The sequence below is a fragment of the Salvelinus alpinus genome, chromosome 6, assembly GCF_045679555.1.
Source record: "Salvelinus alpinus chromosome 6, SLU_Salpinus.1, whole genome shotgun sequence".
NCBI lineage: Eukaryota > Metazoa > Chordata > Actinopteri > Salmoniformes > Salmonidae > Salvelinus > Salvelinus alpinus.
The window spans coordinates 31646915-31662430 of NC_092091.1; the positions used below are offsets into that span (position 1 = coordinate 31646915).

The window sequence follows — 15516 nt, forward strand, 5'->3', positions numbered from 1 at the left end:
TTATAGCTTACCAGATGATGAGAATGTACAAAAAAAAAAATAATACATAAATACAAACATCTTCACAGGAACAGACACCTTCATCGCCAATATTACACACATCATTACACACAGACAGAGGCGCTATATTTTATGTAGACAGCCCATTCTACCGCCACAGAGAAAAGGCTCCACTAAGTTGAGATGAGGAGAAAGGAGGATGCAGGGAAAGGGATACAGGGGAGGGTGGGGGGAATATCTAGAAAGAGAGAAGTGGAGGGAGATTGCGGGGAGATGACGTAATTACTGGGTGACATACAGTAGAGAACAGGACGTATCGACTGGGATTGTGAGTGCGGTGTTCGCTGACGTATCGAGCACAGTGAGGTCCTATCCTATTGAGCGGCTAGCTGGCGCTGCAGCCGCCACAGCACAGGGCTCTGCAGTGGGCCTACAGCGAGTACGTCAGGGCCGACCAACAAACAGGCTCTGGTTGAAATACCTCCTCAGCACTTTGATCATCAGATCAAATATGTTAAATGAATGGAGGTGAATTGCAACCTCATACTATGGATCTTTCATCAACATCTTTGTAGACAAAATGGTAAGGGTATAGAGCCATAATGCTAGCAAGAAATGTACGTAGTTTACAGTACATTGTCCTCAGTTCTTCTACAACAAGCACCAGAGCAATCATAGTCCTATGCATGTCAAGTGTGTAGTGTTTACAGTCAGGCAATATGCAGCTGGGCCGAGTAATCGTACCTTTCCGCACAATGAATGGCACGTGCCTTAATTAAGTGCATGTCAGTGCATGTTGTGAGGGGCAGTGTGCTGAGGGTGCTGGATGATGGGAGGGAGAGTTATGCAACTGCTCTCTGCGCCCTCCAGGCGCCAGGCGGACACACTCCAGCGCCCGACACTGATTTACTGCGGAGGATGACACAGCGATTCTGCTCCCGCTTTCCCTCTGTGCCCACTCTCTCCCACTCCCTGTATGCCCCCTCTCCCAGTCACAATGGAGGCAGCTGGATCTATAGCGCCATATCCTCATTGACTTTGTGTTGTGCTGAACAAAGCACTCCGCAGCAGCTCCATTGTTCAGAGTTCTGCAGGCACCAGTTGGAGATGAGGGATGCATGGGGCACTGAGTGGGGATTGATTGGGTGGAGCTGGAGAATTCAACTACTGTATGGATGGGTGGGGGAGGGATAGAGTATATAACAACGCATGTGCAGTGTGCAAGCAAGCACGCACACACACACACTAGAACTCACCTGATCAAATTGCGCATCTTCCCCTCTTTGGAGAGATCGCGACAACAGTTTCTCCTGAGGGAGAGAAAGACAGAAACAGGGCTGTCAGTCAAGTTCACAAAGGACAAATATGGATTCCGAACATAATAGGACCCCTATGTCACTGATACCAGCAGACCCCTGGATGTGGGGCCAGGTGAAACAGGAGATGAGACAATGTGCGCTGACACGGTCGCCAGGTGTACGGCGTTTCCTCCGACACATTGGTGCGGCTGGCTTCCGGGTTAAGCGGGCATTGTGTCAAGAAGCAGCTTGACTGGGTCGTGTTTCGAAAGACGCACGGCTCTCGGCCGTTGGTGCGCTTCCATACCGGAATTGCAACGATGGGATAATTGGATACCACAAAAAAAAATAAAAAAAATCTCCCCAATTTCAAGTATATCTATATATATATATAATGTTTATTTTTATGTCTCACGTGCCAGATTGAAGTGCCCGGCAGGCCGGATACGGCCCCTGGGCCGTACTCCCCCCCCCCCCCCGATATAGAGTATAGCAATTGACAGTGAACGAGCTCTGCCATCAGCCTGGGGTCATTACCAGCCTAGCAGCCCCTGAGTAAACAGTCAGTCAGGAGTCTATCTACCAGCTGACCACTGGACAAACACACCAGCCAGGGACCAGGGAGAGAGAATGAAGGGGTGAGAGAGAAAGAAGGGGTGAGAGAAAGGGGATGGCAGCAGAACAAGGGAAGCACTCAGGTAAATGAATAGAGAGATGAATAGAGCTAAAATGAGAGAATAGTCGAGTGTCCAACACACACACCTCCCAGCCCCTAGCTAAGGCATGGGATCACACCTCCCACGGAGTCTCGATATCCGGGTAGAAAAAGCTCAAGATTCCTAGAAAAATGTTATTGCTCCAATTCTGGGAAAGCACATTGGAATGTGCCTCATTTCTCATACTCTAGATGTTCACACACACAGAGGAAGAAATCACACACATAAACCCCTCCAAGTTTAAGGATGTGTCTGTTTACAGACTGAACATTAAGCAGTCACTAGAAAAATGACATTTAACCTCTTTGGCCCTTAGTTCCTGCTACAGAGCAGTACTTGGCTAAGGGCACAGGCTGATTAATGGCTAGTGAGAATAGCCTTAAAAGTTTTGCTTAATTCCAAATAAACAGTTAGGCTAGCCACTACAAATAGGGGAACTATGTAGATCTGAAAGGTAAAAGCACATTGCAATATTGGTCAGAATATTGTTTCAATGGGCATCCCGAGTGGCGCAGCTGTCTAAAGCACTGCATTGCTTGAAGAGTCACTACAGACCCGGGTTCAATCCCAGGCTGTCTCACAGCCGGCTGTGACCGGGAGACCCATGAGGCAGCGGACAATTGGCCCAGCATCATCCGGGTTAGGGGAGGGTTTGGCCGGCCGGGATTTCCTTGTCCCATCGCGCTCTAGCGACTCGTGGCGGGCTGGCCACCTGCAAGCGGACTTCAGTCACTAGCTGGACGATGTTTCCTCTGACACATTGGTGCGGCTGGCTTCCAGGTTAAGCGAGCAGTGCCAAGAAGCAGTGCAGCTTGGCAAGGTCGTGTTTCGGAGGACGCATGGCTCTTGACCATCGCCTCTGCCGAGTCCATAAGGGAGTTGCAGCGATGGGACAAGACTAACTACAATTGGATATCACGAAATTGGGGACAAAAGGGGTAAAATAATCAAAAAAAATGTTTTTTTATTATTGCTTCACCTATCCAATTCTTTCAGACAAGTGCCTAGGATTCAGGGCTAGGGGTTGATTTGAAATGTGGCCTTACTTCCTCGCTCTGAGATCACAGCAACTCACCAGCGGTTCAGCCATCACCACCTCAATCTTCTTCTCAGCCAGCACAGCAAACTCAGCCAACAGACTCTTGATGACAAACTCCCCGGGCTTGAGCTCGGGGTCAATGGTGATGCTCGACATGGCGGCGGCGTTTCGCTTCTCCCACGACAGGGGGGCCACGGAGGGGGCGCGGCGTCTACTCACACTGTTGACTGGGGCCGAGGCTGGAGGTAGAGAGAGAGAGAGAGAGAGAGAGAGAGAGAGAGAGAGGGGGGACAGGAGAGAGGGGACAGGTCAGAGACACTGCGTGAACACCATCACATGACTGGAGGTCAGGAGTCAGCTTTAATCCAAACAGAGAGAGAGCAGTGGAGAGATGAAAGAGAGAAGGAACCTCAATATCAACCTAAACACACACAGAGGAGCTATGCTAGTATGCCAGTGGGTGCTCAGTGGAAGACAACAAAAAATTATACACTTTTGATTAGCCTATAACCTATTGGTTGCTTGATTTCACTAGAAAAGGTTTACCATCACCCAACTAACTGCAGGCTATGAGGACAGCACACATTCAATGTTGGGTAAAAGGGATGTAGCATTGGTCTCTGGCCTCACTGGACTACAGCAAATCAAACCCAAATGAGCTGACCAACTAGGAGCAACAAGAAACAGTGTACAAAACATAAATAAGGCCTTCCTAATATTGAGTTGCGCGAAATAAAAACGTTTTATTTCATATTATGAGGCATGTCGTACCTTGCTACAAAGTAGCCTATAGGCACAATCTGACCATGGAAATGTAGAGGCAATGACTTTATAATTCAAATTTTATTGATCACATAGATCTCCTTAGCAGATGTCATAGCGGGTGTAGTAAAACGCTTGTATAAAGACTTCATAGGTGTGAGTTTCAAGTTTGGGAAGGCTTACAATTTATCCTACCATTTCTACTGTTCTGCGTGCCAGTTATGATTTTCATATGCTCATTTATCATAACAATATGAATTAAAATGATTTTAAAGTCAACTAATGCGAGAACCAAACCCTTTGTCATATTGATAGGCCGTTATTCATTGACGGCTAAAGAAATGAGCACATGGAACTCAGTCTATAGGACAATGCAGCAGTAGGCCTATAATTGCCATTGCTCTTTCACACACTGAGGATTGGTGATTATCTAGGGGGAGATTGTTGTAAAGAGTTTAATGTGAGGAACTACAGTTAATATATTATAATTTGTAATGGATGTATTATAATTCGTAATGGATGTAAAGAAAAAACACTTTCCTACATTTCTATGCAGCAGGCCAGAGACACCAGATATTCTCATGGTCTTTTCTTTGAAGTGCTCAATGTTAGCAATCAACAAATGGACAAATCTCTTAAATGATGGTTATGAAATAAACCAAAACTTGTTTCACAATTGTAGCAGGTTGTGGACTCCGCAAACAACGTTTCCACTCCAAGAATGAGAACGCTAATTGACTAATTAATACACGCATTAACAGAAATGTATGTAACCAAATGACGGGGATTAACAGTACATTTAATACTGGTGTCATATGTAAATGGTGAATAAAAAATAAATGAATCAAAAGGGCAAAACATTCACACAATGAAAGTGCAAGAATTGTCAGGAGACAGCTGAGCCAATCTAGAGATAAACTTGTCTATATCTTCGCCACACTCCTTTCCCTTCTTGTCTCAACATTTTTAATTATACTCAAGACACATTATCTTCACACATATTTTAGATGCATTTCACTGACAGCTTCAATGTGGTGCTCTTATTCTTCTCACTTTGCTTGGTGAGGTAGATTGCTGCTATAACTTGATGACCCTTCACATACAGAACCATTTCCTCCTGGATGATGTATTTTGGGAGAGAGTGGTAAGCAGCCTGAAACTCCTGAAACCTATAGCAGTAGCCATTGCACGGATTGAGGGAGACAATGCCACCATGTCTGCTGTTCAGACTCTGCTTGCAGATGTAAGAGAAGAAATGTGTAGTGCCCTGCCCACTTCACTGTTGCTCCAAGCAGAGGAAACTGCAGTTCTGAAATACATAAAAAAGCGTGAAGACTTCTGCCTGAAGCCCATACACGATGCAGCATACACCCAGGTAAGAAGAGGGGCGGGGGGGTATGCCTTATGATTAACGAGACGCGGTGTGATCATAACAACATACAGGAACGCAAGTCCTTCTGTTCACCTGACTTAGAATTCCTCACAATCAAATGTCGACCGCATTATCTACCAAGAGAATTCTCTTCGATTATAATCACAGCCGCATATATTCCCCCCCAAGCAGACACATCGATGGCCCTGAATGAACTTCATTTGACTCTACGTAAACTGGAAACCACATCCTGAGGCTGCATTTATTGTAGCTGGGGATTTTAACAAGGCTAATCTGAAAACAGGACTCCCTAAATTCTATCAGCATATCGATTGTGCTACCAGGGCTGGCAAAACCCTGGATCATTGTTATTCTAACTTCCGCGACCCATATAAGGCCCTCCCCCACCTTCCTTTCGGAAAAGCTGACCACGACTCCATTTTGTTGCTCCCCGCCTACAGACAAACTAAAACAGGAAGCTCCCTCGCTCAGGTCTGTTCAATGCTGGTCCGACCAATCTGATTCCACGCTTCAAGATTGCTTTGATCACGTGGACTGGGATATGTTCCGCATTGCATCAACCAACAACATTGACGAATACGCTGATTCGGTGAGCGAGTTTATTAGCAAGTGCATCGGCGATGTCGTACCCACTGCGACTATTAAAACATTCCCAAACCAGAAACCGTGGATTGATGGCAGCATCCACGCAAAACTGAAAGCGTGAACCACTGCTTTTAAATCAGGGCAAGGTGACCGGAAACATGACCGAATACAAACAGTGTAGCTATTCCCTCCGCAAGGCAATCAAACAAGATAAGCGTCAGTATAGAGACAAAGTAGTGTCACAATTCAACGGCTCAGACACAAGAGGTATGTGGCAGGGTCTACAGTCAATCACGGATTACAAAAAGAAAGTCAGCCCCGTCGCGGACCAGGATGTCTTGCTCCCAGACAGACTAAATAACTTTTTTGCTCGCTTTGAGGACAATACAGTGCCACTGACACGGCCCGCTACCAAAACCTGCGGACTCTCCTTCACTGCAGCCGACGTGAGTAAAACATTTAAACGTGTTAACCCTCGCAAGGCTGCAGGCCAAGACGGCATCCCCAGCCGCGTCCTCAGAGCATGCGCAGACCAGCTGGCTGGTGTGTTTACGGACATATTCAATCAATCCTTATCCCAGTCTGCTGTTCCCACATGCTTCAAGAGGGCCACCATTGTTCCTGTTCCCAAGAAATCTAACTGAGCTAAACGACTACCGCCCCATAGCACTCACTTCCGTCATCATGAAGTGCTTTGAGAGACTAGTCAAGGCCCATATCACCTCCACCCTACCTGATACCCTAGACCCACTCCAATTTGCTTACCGACCCAATAGGTCCACAGACGACGCAATCACAACCACACTGCACACTGCCCTAACCCATCTGGACAAGAGGAATACCTATGTGAGAATGCTGTTCATCGACTACAGCTCAGCATTTAACACCATAGTACCCTCCAAACTCGTCATCAAGCTCGAAACCCTGGGTCTCGACCCCGCCCTGTGCAACTGGGAACTGGACTTCCTGACGGGCCGCCTCCAGGTGGTGAGGGTAGGTAACAACCTCTCCACCCCGCTGATCAACACTGGGGCCCCACAAGGGTGCGTTCTGAGCCCTCTCCTGTACTCCCTGTTCACCCACGACTGCGTGGCCATGCACGCCTCCAACTCAATCATAAAGTTTACAGACGACACTACAGTGGTAGGCTTGATTACCAACAACAATGAGATGGCCTACAGGGAGGAGGTGAGGGCCCTCGGAGTGTGGTGTCAGGAAAATAACCTCACACTCAACGTCAACAAAACAAAGGAGATGATCGTGGACTTCAGGAAACAGCAGAGGGAGCACCCCCCTATCCTCATCGACAGTAGTGAAGAGGGTAGTAAGTTTTAACACATCACGGACAAACTGAATTGGTCCACCCACACAGACAGCGTGGTGAAGAAGGCGCAGTAGCGCCTCTTTGGCTTGTCGCCAAAAACACTCAAACTTTTACAGATGCACAATCGAGAGCATCCTGTCGGGCTGTATCACCGCCTGGTACGGCAACTGCTCCGCCCACAACCGTAAGGCTCTCCAGAGGGTAGTGAGGTCTGCACAACGCATCACCGGGGGCAAACTACCTGCCCTCCAGGACACCTACACCACCCGATGTCACAGGAAGGCCATAAAGATCAAGGACAACAACCACCCGAGCCACTGCCTGTTCACCCCGCTATCATCCAGAAAACGAGGTCAGTACAGATGCATCAAAGCAGGGACGGAGAGACTGAAAAAAAGCTTCTATCTCAAGGCCATCAGACTGTTAAACAGCCACCACTAACATTTAGTGGCCGCTGCCAACATACTGACTCAACTCCAGCCACTTTAATAATGTAAAAATTGATGTAAAAAATGTATCACTAGCCACTTTAAAAAATGCCACTTAATATAATGTTTACATACCCTACATTACTCATCTCATATGTATATACTGTACTCGATACCATCTACTGCATCTTGCCTATGCATCTCGCCTGGTGCAGAAATCAACAAGTCCTATGGTGTCATCACTACTGTGTCTCGCCACCTTGGCCTGGATGAGGGCAAGGTTCTTGGCAGTCTGGCGAAGTACACTTCCAAGCAAGGGCTTGGGATGAAAATGCAATATAGCAGTCGTGCCAACATATCTCATCAGCCACCTGGTGGAAGGGACTGTGGATCTGAGGCTCTTTCCCCTTTTGCCATCATCCTCCTCCAAATCCCATCAACATCAGCCGCCTCAGAGCACAACTGGTCCTTGTTTGGGAACACACACACTAAAGCACGCAACAGGCTGACCAATACAAGGTTTAAAAAAATAAAATAAAAAAAAATGGTGGCCATCCATGCAAATTTGAGGCTTTTTGAGCCTGACAACGAGCCATCCACAACAAGGTTGGAAAGTGGCAGTGAAGATGACACCTCAGAGTCTGATGTTCAAGAGGTGGACATTGAGGAGGTCCAGGGAGAAGACATGGAAGCCTGAGAGGAGCTTTAGTTTCCAGAATATAATTTTATAGATATATTCAAAAAGTTTTTGGGAGATGCGATGGATCATTTAAAACTTCTCAAGGATAAGGGGCAGCATTTTCACATTTGGATGAAAAGCAAACCCAAATTCAACTGCCAGCTACTCATCCCCAGAAGATAAGATATGCATATTGTTAGTAGATTTGGATAGAAAACACTCTAAAGTTTCTAAAACTGTTTGAATCATGTCTGTGAGTATAACATAACTTATTTAGCAGGCGAAACCTCGAGGACAAACCATTCCGATTTTTTTGTTGTTGAGGTCACTCATTTCAATGGATTTTCATTGGGAAACCAGATTTCTAATTGACCTTCTTGCAGTTCCTACCGCTTCCACTGGATGTCAACAGTCTTTAGAAATTGGTTGAGGTTTTTTCCTTTGCGTAATGAAGTACAGCCATTTTGAACGAGGGTCACTTGAAGTGTACTGTTTGTTAGAGGCGCGTAACCAGAAAGCTAGCTACAGTTTGTTTTAATCCTGCATTGAACACAGATCATCCAGTCTTCAATTTTATCGATTATTTATGTAAAAAAAACTAAAAGTTGTATTACAAAAGTAGTTTGAAATGTTTTGGCAAAGTTTACAGGTAACTTTTGAGATATTTTGTAGTCACGTTTCACAAGTTGGAAGCGGTGTTTTTCTGGATCAAACGCGCCAAATAATTAGACATTTTGGATATACACTGCTCAAAAAAATAAAGGGAACACTTAAACAACACAATGTAACTCCAAGTCAATCACACTTCTGTGAAATCAAACTGTCCACTTAGGAAGCAACACTGATTGACAATAAATTTCACATGCTGTTGTGCAAATGGAATAGACAAAAGGTGGAAATTATAGGCAATTAGCAAGACACCCTCAATAAAGGAGTGGTTCTGCAGGTGGTGACCATAGACCACTTCTCAGTTCCTATGCTTCCTGCCTGATGTTTTGGTCACTTTTGAATGCTGGCGGTGCTTTCACTCTAGTGGTAGCATGAGACGGAGTCTACAACCCACACAAGTGGCTCAGGTAGTGCAGCTCATCCAGGATGGCACATCAATGCGAGCTGTGGCAAGGTTTGCTGTGTCTGTCAGCGTAGTGTCCAGAGCATGGAGGCGCTACCAGGAGACAGGCCAGTACATCAGGAGACGTGGAAGAGGCCGTAGGAGGGCAACAACCCAGCAGCAGGACCGCTACCTCCGCCTTTGTGCAAGGAGGAGCAGGTGGAGCACTGCCAGAGCCCTGCAAAATGACCTCCAGCAGGCCACAAATGTGCATGTGTCTGCTCAAACGTTCAGAAACAGACTCCATGAGGGTGGTATGAGGGCCCGACGTCCACAGGTGGGGGTTGTACTTACAGCCCAACACCGTGCAGGACGTTTGGCATTTGCCAGAGAACACCAAGATTGGCAAATTTGCCACTGGCGCCCTGTGCTCTTCACAGATGAAAGCAGGTTCACACTGAGCACATGAGCACATGTGACAGACGTGACAGAGTCTGGAGACGCTGTGGAGAACGTTCTGCTGCCTGCAACATCCTCCAGCATGACCGGTTTGGCGGTGGGTCAGTCATGGTGTGGGGTGGCATTTCTTTGGGGGGCCGCACAGCCCTCCATGTGCTCGCCAGAGGTAGCCTGACTGCCATTAGGTACAGAGATGAGATCCTCAGACCCCTCCCTTGTGAGACCATATGCTGGTGCGGTTGGCCCTGGGTTCCTCCTAATGCAAGACAATGCTAGACCTCATGTGGCTGGAGTGTGTCAGCAGTTCCTGCAAGAGGAAGGCATTGATGCTATGGACTGGCCCGCCCGTTCCCCAGACCTGAATCCAATTGAGCACATCTGGGACATCATGTCTCGCTCCATCCACCAACGCCACGTTGCACCACAGACTGTCCAGGAGTTGGCAGATGCTTTAGTCCAGGTCTGGGAGGAGATCCCTCAGGAGACCATCCGCCACCTCATCAGGAGCATGCCCAGGCGTTGTAGGGAGGTCATACAGGCACGTGGAGGCCACACACACTACTGAGCCTCATTTTGACTTGTTTTAAGGACATTACATCAAAGTTGGATCAGCCTGTAGTGTGGTTTTCCACTTTAATTTTGAGTGCGACTCCAAATCCAGACCTCCATGGGTTGATAAATTTGATTTCCATTGATAATTTTTGTGTGATTTTGTTGGTCAGCACATTCAACTATGTAAAGAAAAAAGTATTTAATAAGAATATTTCATTCATTCAGATCTAGGATGTTTTATTTTAGTGTTCCCTTTATTTTTTTGAGCAGTGTATATAGACGGAATTAATCGAACAAAAGGACCATTTGTGATGTTTATGGGACATTGGAGTGCCAACAACAGAAGCTCGTCAAAGGTAAGGCATGAATTATATTTTTATTTCTGTGTTTTGTGTCGCGCCTGCAGGGTTGAAATATGCTTCTCTCTTTGTTTACTATGGTGCTATTCTCAGATAATAGCATCGTTTGCTTTCACCGAAAAGCCTATTTGAATTCTGACATGTTGGCTGGATTCACAACCAGTGTGGCTTTAATTTGGTATCTTTCATGTGTGATTTAACGAAAGTCTGATTTTTATAGTAATTTATTTGAATTTGGCGCTCTGCATTTTCTCTGGCTTTTGGCCAAGTGGGACGTTAGCGTCCCACATATCCCAGAGAAGTTAATATTCAATTTCTTTTGTTGTTCAGTGAAATCATCCCATGTGAAATGTCAACTCATTTACTTAAAATCTCAATTGGTAACAGTTTTTCCACCCCCCCTAGGATTTAATAATTTGCAATTATGCCTACTTATAAGGTAAAATGTTTGTTTCTGTCTCCATATGATATGGTAAATATATCCTATGCAAAAAAACATCTACATTTAAATGGCATTAATATTAATTTGCATAAATTTCTGTTCATTCTCATGGAAAGTTTCCACCTCTGAATATTCCTCAAAATGTGCAACCCTAGGCTAACTCATGCTTTCTGGTGAAGTATTTTAATTATTTAATTCTGTATACACAGGAGTCATTTTATAATTTTGGAAAATGTATTTCCATTTACTTCCCTATTGGATTCACCACTATGCAATTTCTCTCCTGTTCTATTGGTTTGCATATCAACTTTCTTTCATTGCCCAGAAGCCAAAGGCACAATCCTAGTCATATTAGCAACCCATCCTAGTTGTTGCATCTTTAGATCTCTGTCACATATGGAACCGCTATCAGGGGAGTTTAGAATTGTGCTTTCCCACAAAATTGCATTTTTGCACATTTGAAAATGATGTTTTATTGGCTGCTTCATTACACGAGTTGCATGTTCTGTTAAGATGCATTACCATAATATAAATGTGTCATTCTGAGCACTGTATGTGGACGCCCCTAATGGTTTATGTACCCAATGCATATAGGTCCAGGAAATTAAAATCTGAGTCGCGAGCCATATTTTCCTAATGGAAACACTGGTTGGTACGTGCGCATATTTTAATACTAAATATAGCCAATAGCCATCGTGTGTGTGTCAGTTAAGCCTTCGTTTGATCTGTGTGCTGTTCCAGCCTGTTGGTTTCTCTAGAAACAGGTGAAAACACATGTCTGTACTTCTACAAGGGGCAGGAACCACATTACTCAAGCACAAAATCCTCTATTGTCTGCCAAACTATACAGAACCACACACACACACACACACACCAGTCCAGGACTACTTCTACCAAACACAGTCAACCTTTAACACACAAGGTGGTTGCATACGCACTTCCCAAGCTGAAGGGAAAGAAAGCTTTTCTGACATTATAGACACAGCAACCAACAGAGGGGCCCTGCTGCTGTACTAGAACACAGTCTTCCTGCCAGGACAGAGGGGACTCTGGGACAGAGGGGACTCTGGGACGGATGGCCAATGGTCAGCTGACTCCCAACCTCCCTCCTCCAAGGAAACGCCTCACTGTTTCTTCCTGATTACCATGGGAACACTGGTGTGTTGCCCAAACTTCAAAACAATAGTAAGGAGTGAACCAGCATACAGTAAAAATTAATGAGTTTTTCAGAAGAGAAGGAACCATGTTCACACCCAGCAACTCCCCCATTCAAACCCTACTGAACAAACAGACAGACACACACAGTTTAACTTACTTGCAGACTTAACATAAAATCGGACATTTCCAATGGTTCAGCAGCCGCAGCAGAATCGCAGCACAGTCATGCTGCTTTATGTAAAAGAGCTCGGGGAGTCAGGGACAGTGTTTGGGTTAACGGGGGTACAATATTAGGGAGTGTCAGCTGAGAGTAGTTCAAATGTTGTTCCGCAGCAAAGAGAGCCTTCGAAACAGTCCCACTTTGTTTACTGTGCTCCACACCAACACCCTCTTTCTCCCCTGATGACGTCACATAGCCAGCTCACTACAGGCCTGTGCTCTCAGCCTCGCTTTTCCTCCTCCCCTTGCCCTTTTCCAGTCCCCACCCTCCTGCCCTTTTCCAGTGTCCCTCCTCCCTCCTCTCCTCGTTCCCTTACCTCTCCCATACCGTTCCCTCACCTCGTTCCCTCACCATCCCCCCACCTCCCCCCCTCCCCTCGCTCTCTCCCTCACCTCGCCGCCTCTCATCCTCCGTTCCTCACCTCGCTCCCTTACCCTCCCTCTCTCACCGCTCCCTCCCTCCCTCTCATCCTCCGTCCCTCACCTCGCTCCTTACCCCACACCCTCCCACACCCATCCTCCCTCTCTCTCACCCTCCCTCCCTCACCCCCTTACCCCACTCCCTCCCACACCCATCCCCACCTCGCTCCCTCACCCTCCCTCCCTCCCTCTTATCCGCCGTCCCTGCCTCACCCGCCGTCCCTCCCTCACCCCGCTCCCCTTACCCCACTCCCTCCCACACCCATCCTCCCTCTCTCACCCTCATCCTCCGTCTCATACCTCCCTCCCTCCCTCTCCACCTCCTCTCTCCCTTCCTCCTTCGCTCTCCCCCCCGCCGCGCTCACCCCCTCCCTTCCCCCACTCACACACTTCCCTCTCACCACCGCTCCCTTCCCCTCCAACCTCCTCTGCTACCCTCTCCCCCCCCTCTTCTTTCCCTCCCCGACTCCTTCCCCGTCCCTCTCCCCTTCTTTCTCTCCCCGTCTCACCCCGACTCCTTCCCCCCCGTCCCTCTCCCCATCTCCCTCTGTCCCGGGCCGGCTGGCTGGCTGCTGACTGCCTGGCTCACAGAAATTAGAAACCCAACATTGTTGTTGAGTGGAAAAGTACAAACAGAGTGAAGAAAAAATGCAAACCATCCAATTCCTTTCCCTGGCCAAGTCTCTGCCTCGCTCATTTGTGACGTGCAACACCTCCCTCCCTCTCCCAACTGACCCGATTGCACATGTTCACAAACACTCCATAAACCTGTGAGCTGCTTCCACTTGCTGTCTGGCCTGTCATTATACTGATTTACTACTGTACTGACTCACCCAACACCCCATTTCACATTCAAATCGCAATGCAAACACATAGTATGACCTTGTGATGGCAAGTAAATGACCAAGCCCTTCAGAGAGCGCTTCGGGATCTTTCCAAGAAGAGGACGTTCTAGAGAAGAGGACTCCGAATGGTAAGTATCTACAAGACTAATAGTGATTACTCTTGCAGATAAAAGTCCTCGAGGCAGGCGACTGCAAGCCCTCCAGCCAGAGCTAGTCTAGTAGCTACTGTGTTGAGTGGAGATGAACCAGGCCACACATGCTCCATGCATAGCGTGCCAGAGGTCCACTGTGAGACCTGCAATTAAAAGAGCACCCAGTGGGATTATACAAGTATTAGAGCCAGCGACTCCACCTTGTCACTTTAAAAATAGAGCCCTGCCCAAGGCCCTCACTTCCGCTCCCAGGACAACCAGGGACAATCGAACACACACTCTGTGTATGTGTTTGCGCATACAGAACACTGTTGTAGTACTAAAGCGCTATTCTAGAAATGTGTCTGGACACATCCAGATTCCAATGTGTTTGGACTGGCCTCCTTTAGGTCCAAATAATCCCATAGTCAATTCAGAGACAACACTATTACTCAGATCACGCATGCAATGTAGTAAAACTGAAATGCATTCCCAGTGTTTAAAAAGGGATGTGGATAACCCTGGTGTAACAAGCAGACTGATAGCAGGGTTATCTGTACTAAGGCGTGATTACACATCTGTCAGTTCACTGCCGAGCATGATGATCACAGAGTCACCTTGTTATGAGTGTTTTGGCTGAACACTTGTGACTGCAGAGGATCTGAACAGAGGACAGGCTGAACTGAGGACAGGGCACATCCCGGGGCATTAAATATAGGGGGAAACAGAAGGAAAGCGGGAGAGAGAGCGGGAGAAAAGAGTTTTGGCAGGGTGGCATAGTGACAGTTGCTGAAACAAAGCCTTACTCGTCATTGTTCTAAGTGAGAGGCCCAATGGAGAGTTGGCAGCCAACACAGAGGGGGGACAGAGGGGTGAAGGGGCATTCATTAGGAAACAACATGTTTACCCAACGGTCACCTTGCATTTCTACTGAGCCATTACGAGGAGCCAGCTAGCTACTGTAACAGACTGAATAACAGACTGTTAGTTTCATATTACCGTTTAGTCTGGTTTACAATTAGGGTTCTAGTAGCAGTTTGACAATAGAAAATAAAGCACCGCTCATTGTGCTTGTGCCACATTAAAGGCGATTTATGGTTATTCCAGTGTCTCCATTGGCCGCACAGAATTTCGCTACAACCGCAATAACACCTGCTAAATATGTGTGACACCAATAACATTTGATGTACTGCGATTCAGCCTCCACAGAAGTCAGGGCATGCATGCTTCTTGCGCGTCGCAGAGCTGTTGTGAAGGAAGTTGTCAAGATAGTGAGTTTGTGTTGATACAGGACGTACCGCCTCCCCCCACCTACCGTCAACTAAATCATGTCAACGCAGAGCTTTACGGAGCCCTCCGCATTGTGACAACATTTGGGAGGCGCACGGCGATGCGGTACGGAGCTTGATTTGGCCTCCGGAGGCTCTGCAATTGAGTCACACTCTCAGTACGGGTGGATTGCGAAGTTCCTCAAAGCTAACGAACACACTACAGATGATCATTTGATCAGAAAACGGTTATCAAAATTATAAATAAAAAAACTGGGCCACTTAGGTCTTGAGGAAATATAACGAGACATCTTAAAATGAGACATAGCCAGAATAGGGTTAGTCATAGTCTAATGGGTCACTGCTCAAGAAAAGTGACGTGACCAAT

At 46.9% G+C, this 15516-nt stretch overlaps 1 protein-coding gene across 25 annotated transcripts in view; it reads right to left on the minus strand.

Annotated features, from left to right (window-relative positions):
- The window catches only part of LOC139578560 (protein furry homolog-like), a 91009-nt gene that overhangs the window by 42352 nt on the left and 33141 nt on the right, over nucleotides 1–15516 (minus strand). For all 25 annotated transcript variants that reach the window (XM_071406337.1, XM_071406315.1, XM_071406322.1 and 22 more), the window contains 2 exons: nucleotides 3090–3292; nucleotides 1257–1310 (listed from right to left, as the gene is read on the minus strand). In XM_071406337.1, coding sequence (XP_071262438.1) covers nucleotides 1257–1310; nucleotides 3090–3209 — 174 coding nt within the window. In that variant the 5' untranslated portion in view covers nucleotides 3210–3292. The remainder of the gene's footprint in view (nucleotides 1–1256; nucleotides 1311–3089; nucleotides 3293–15516) is intronic.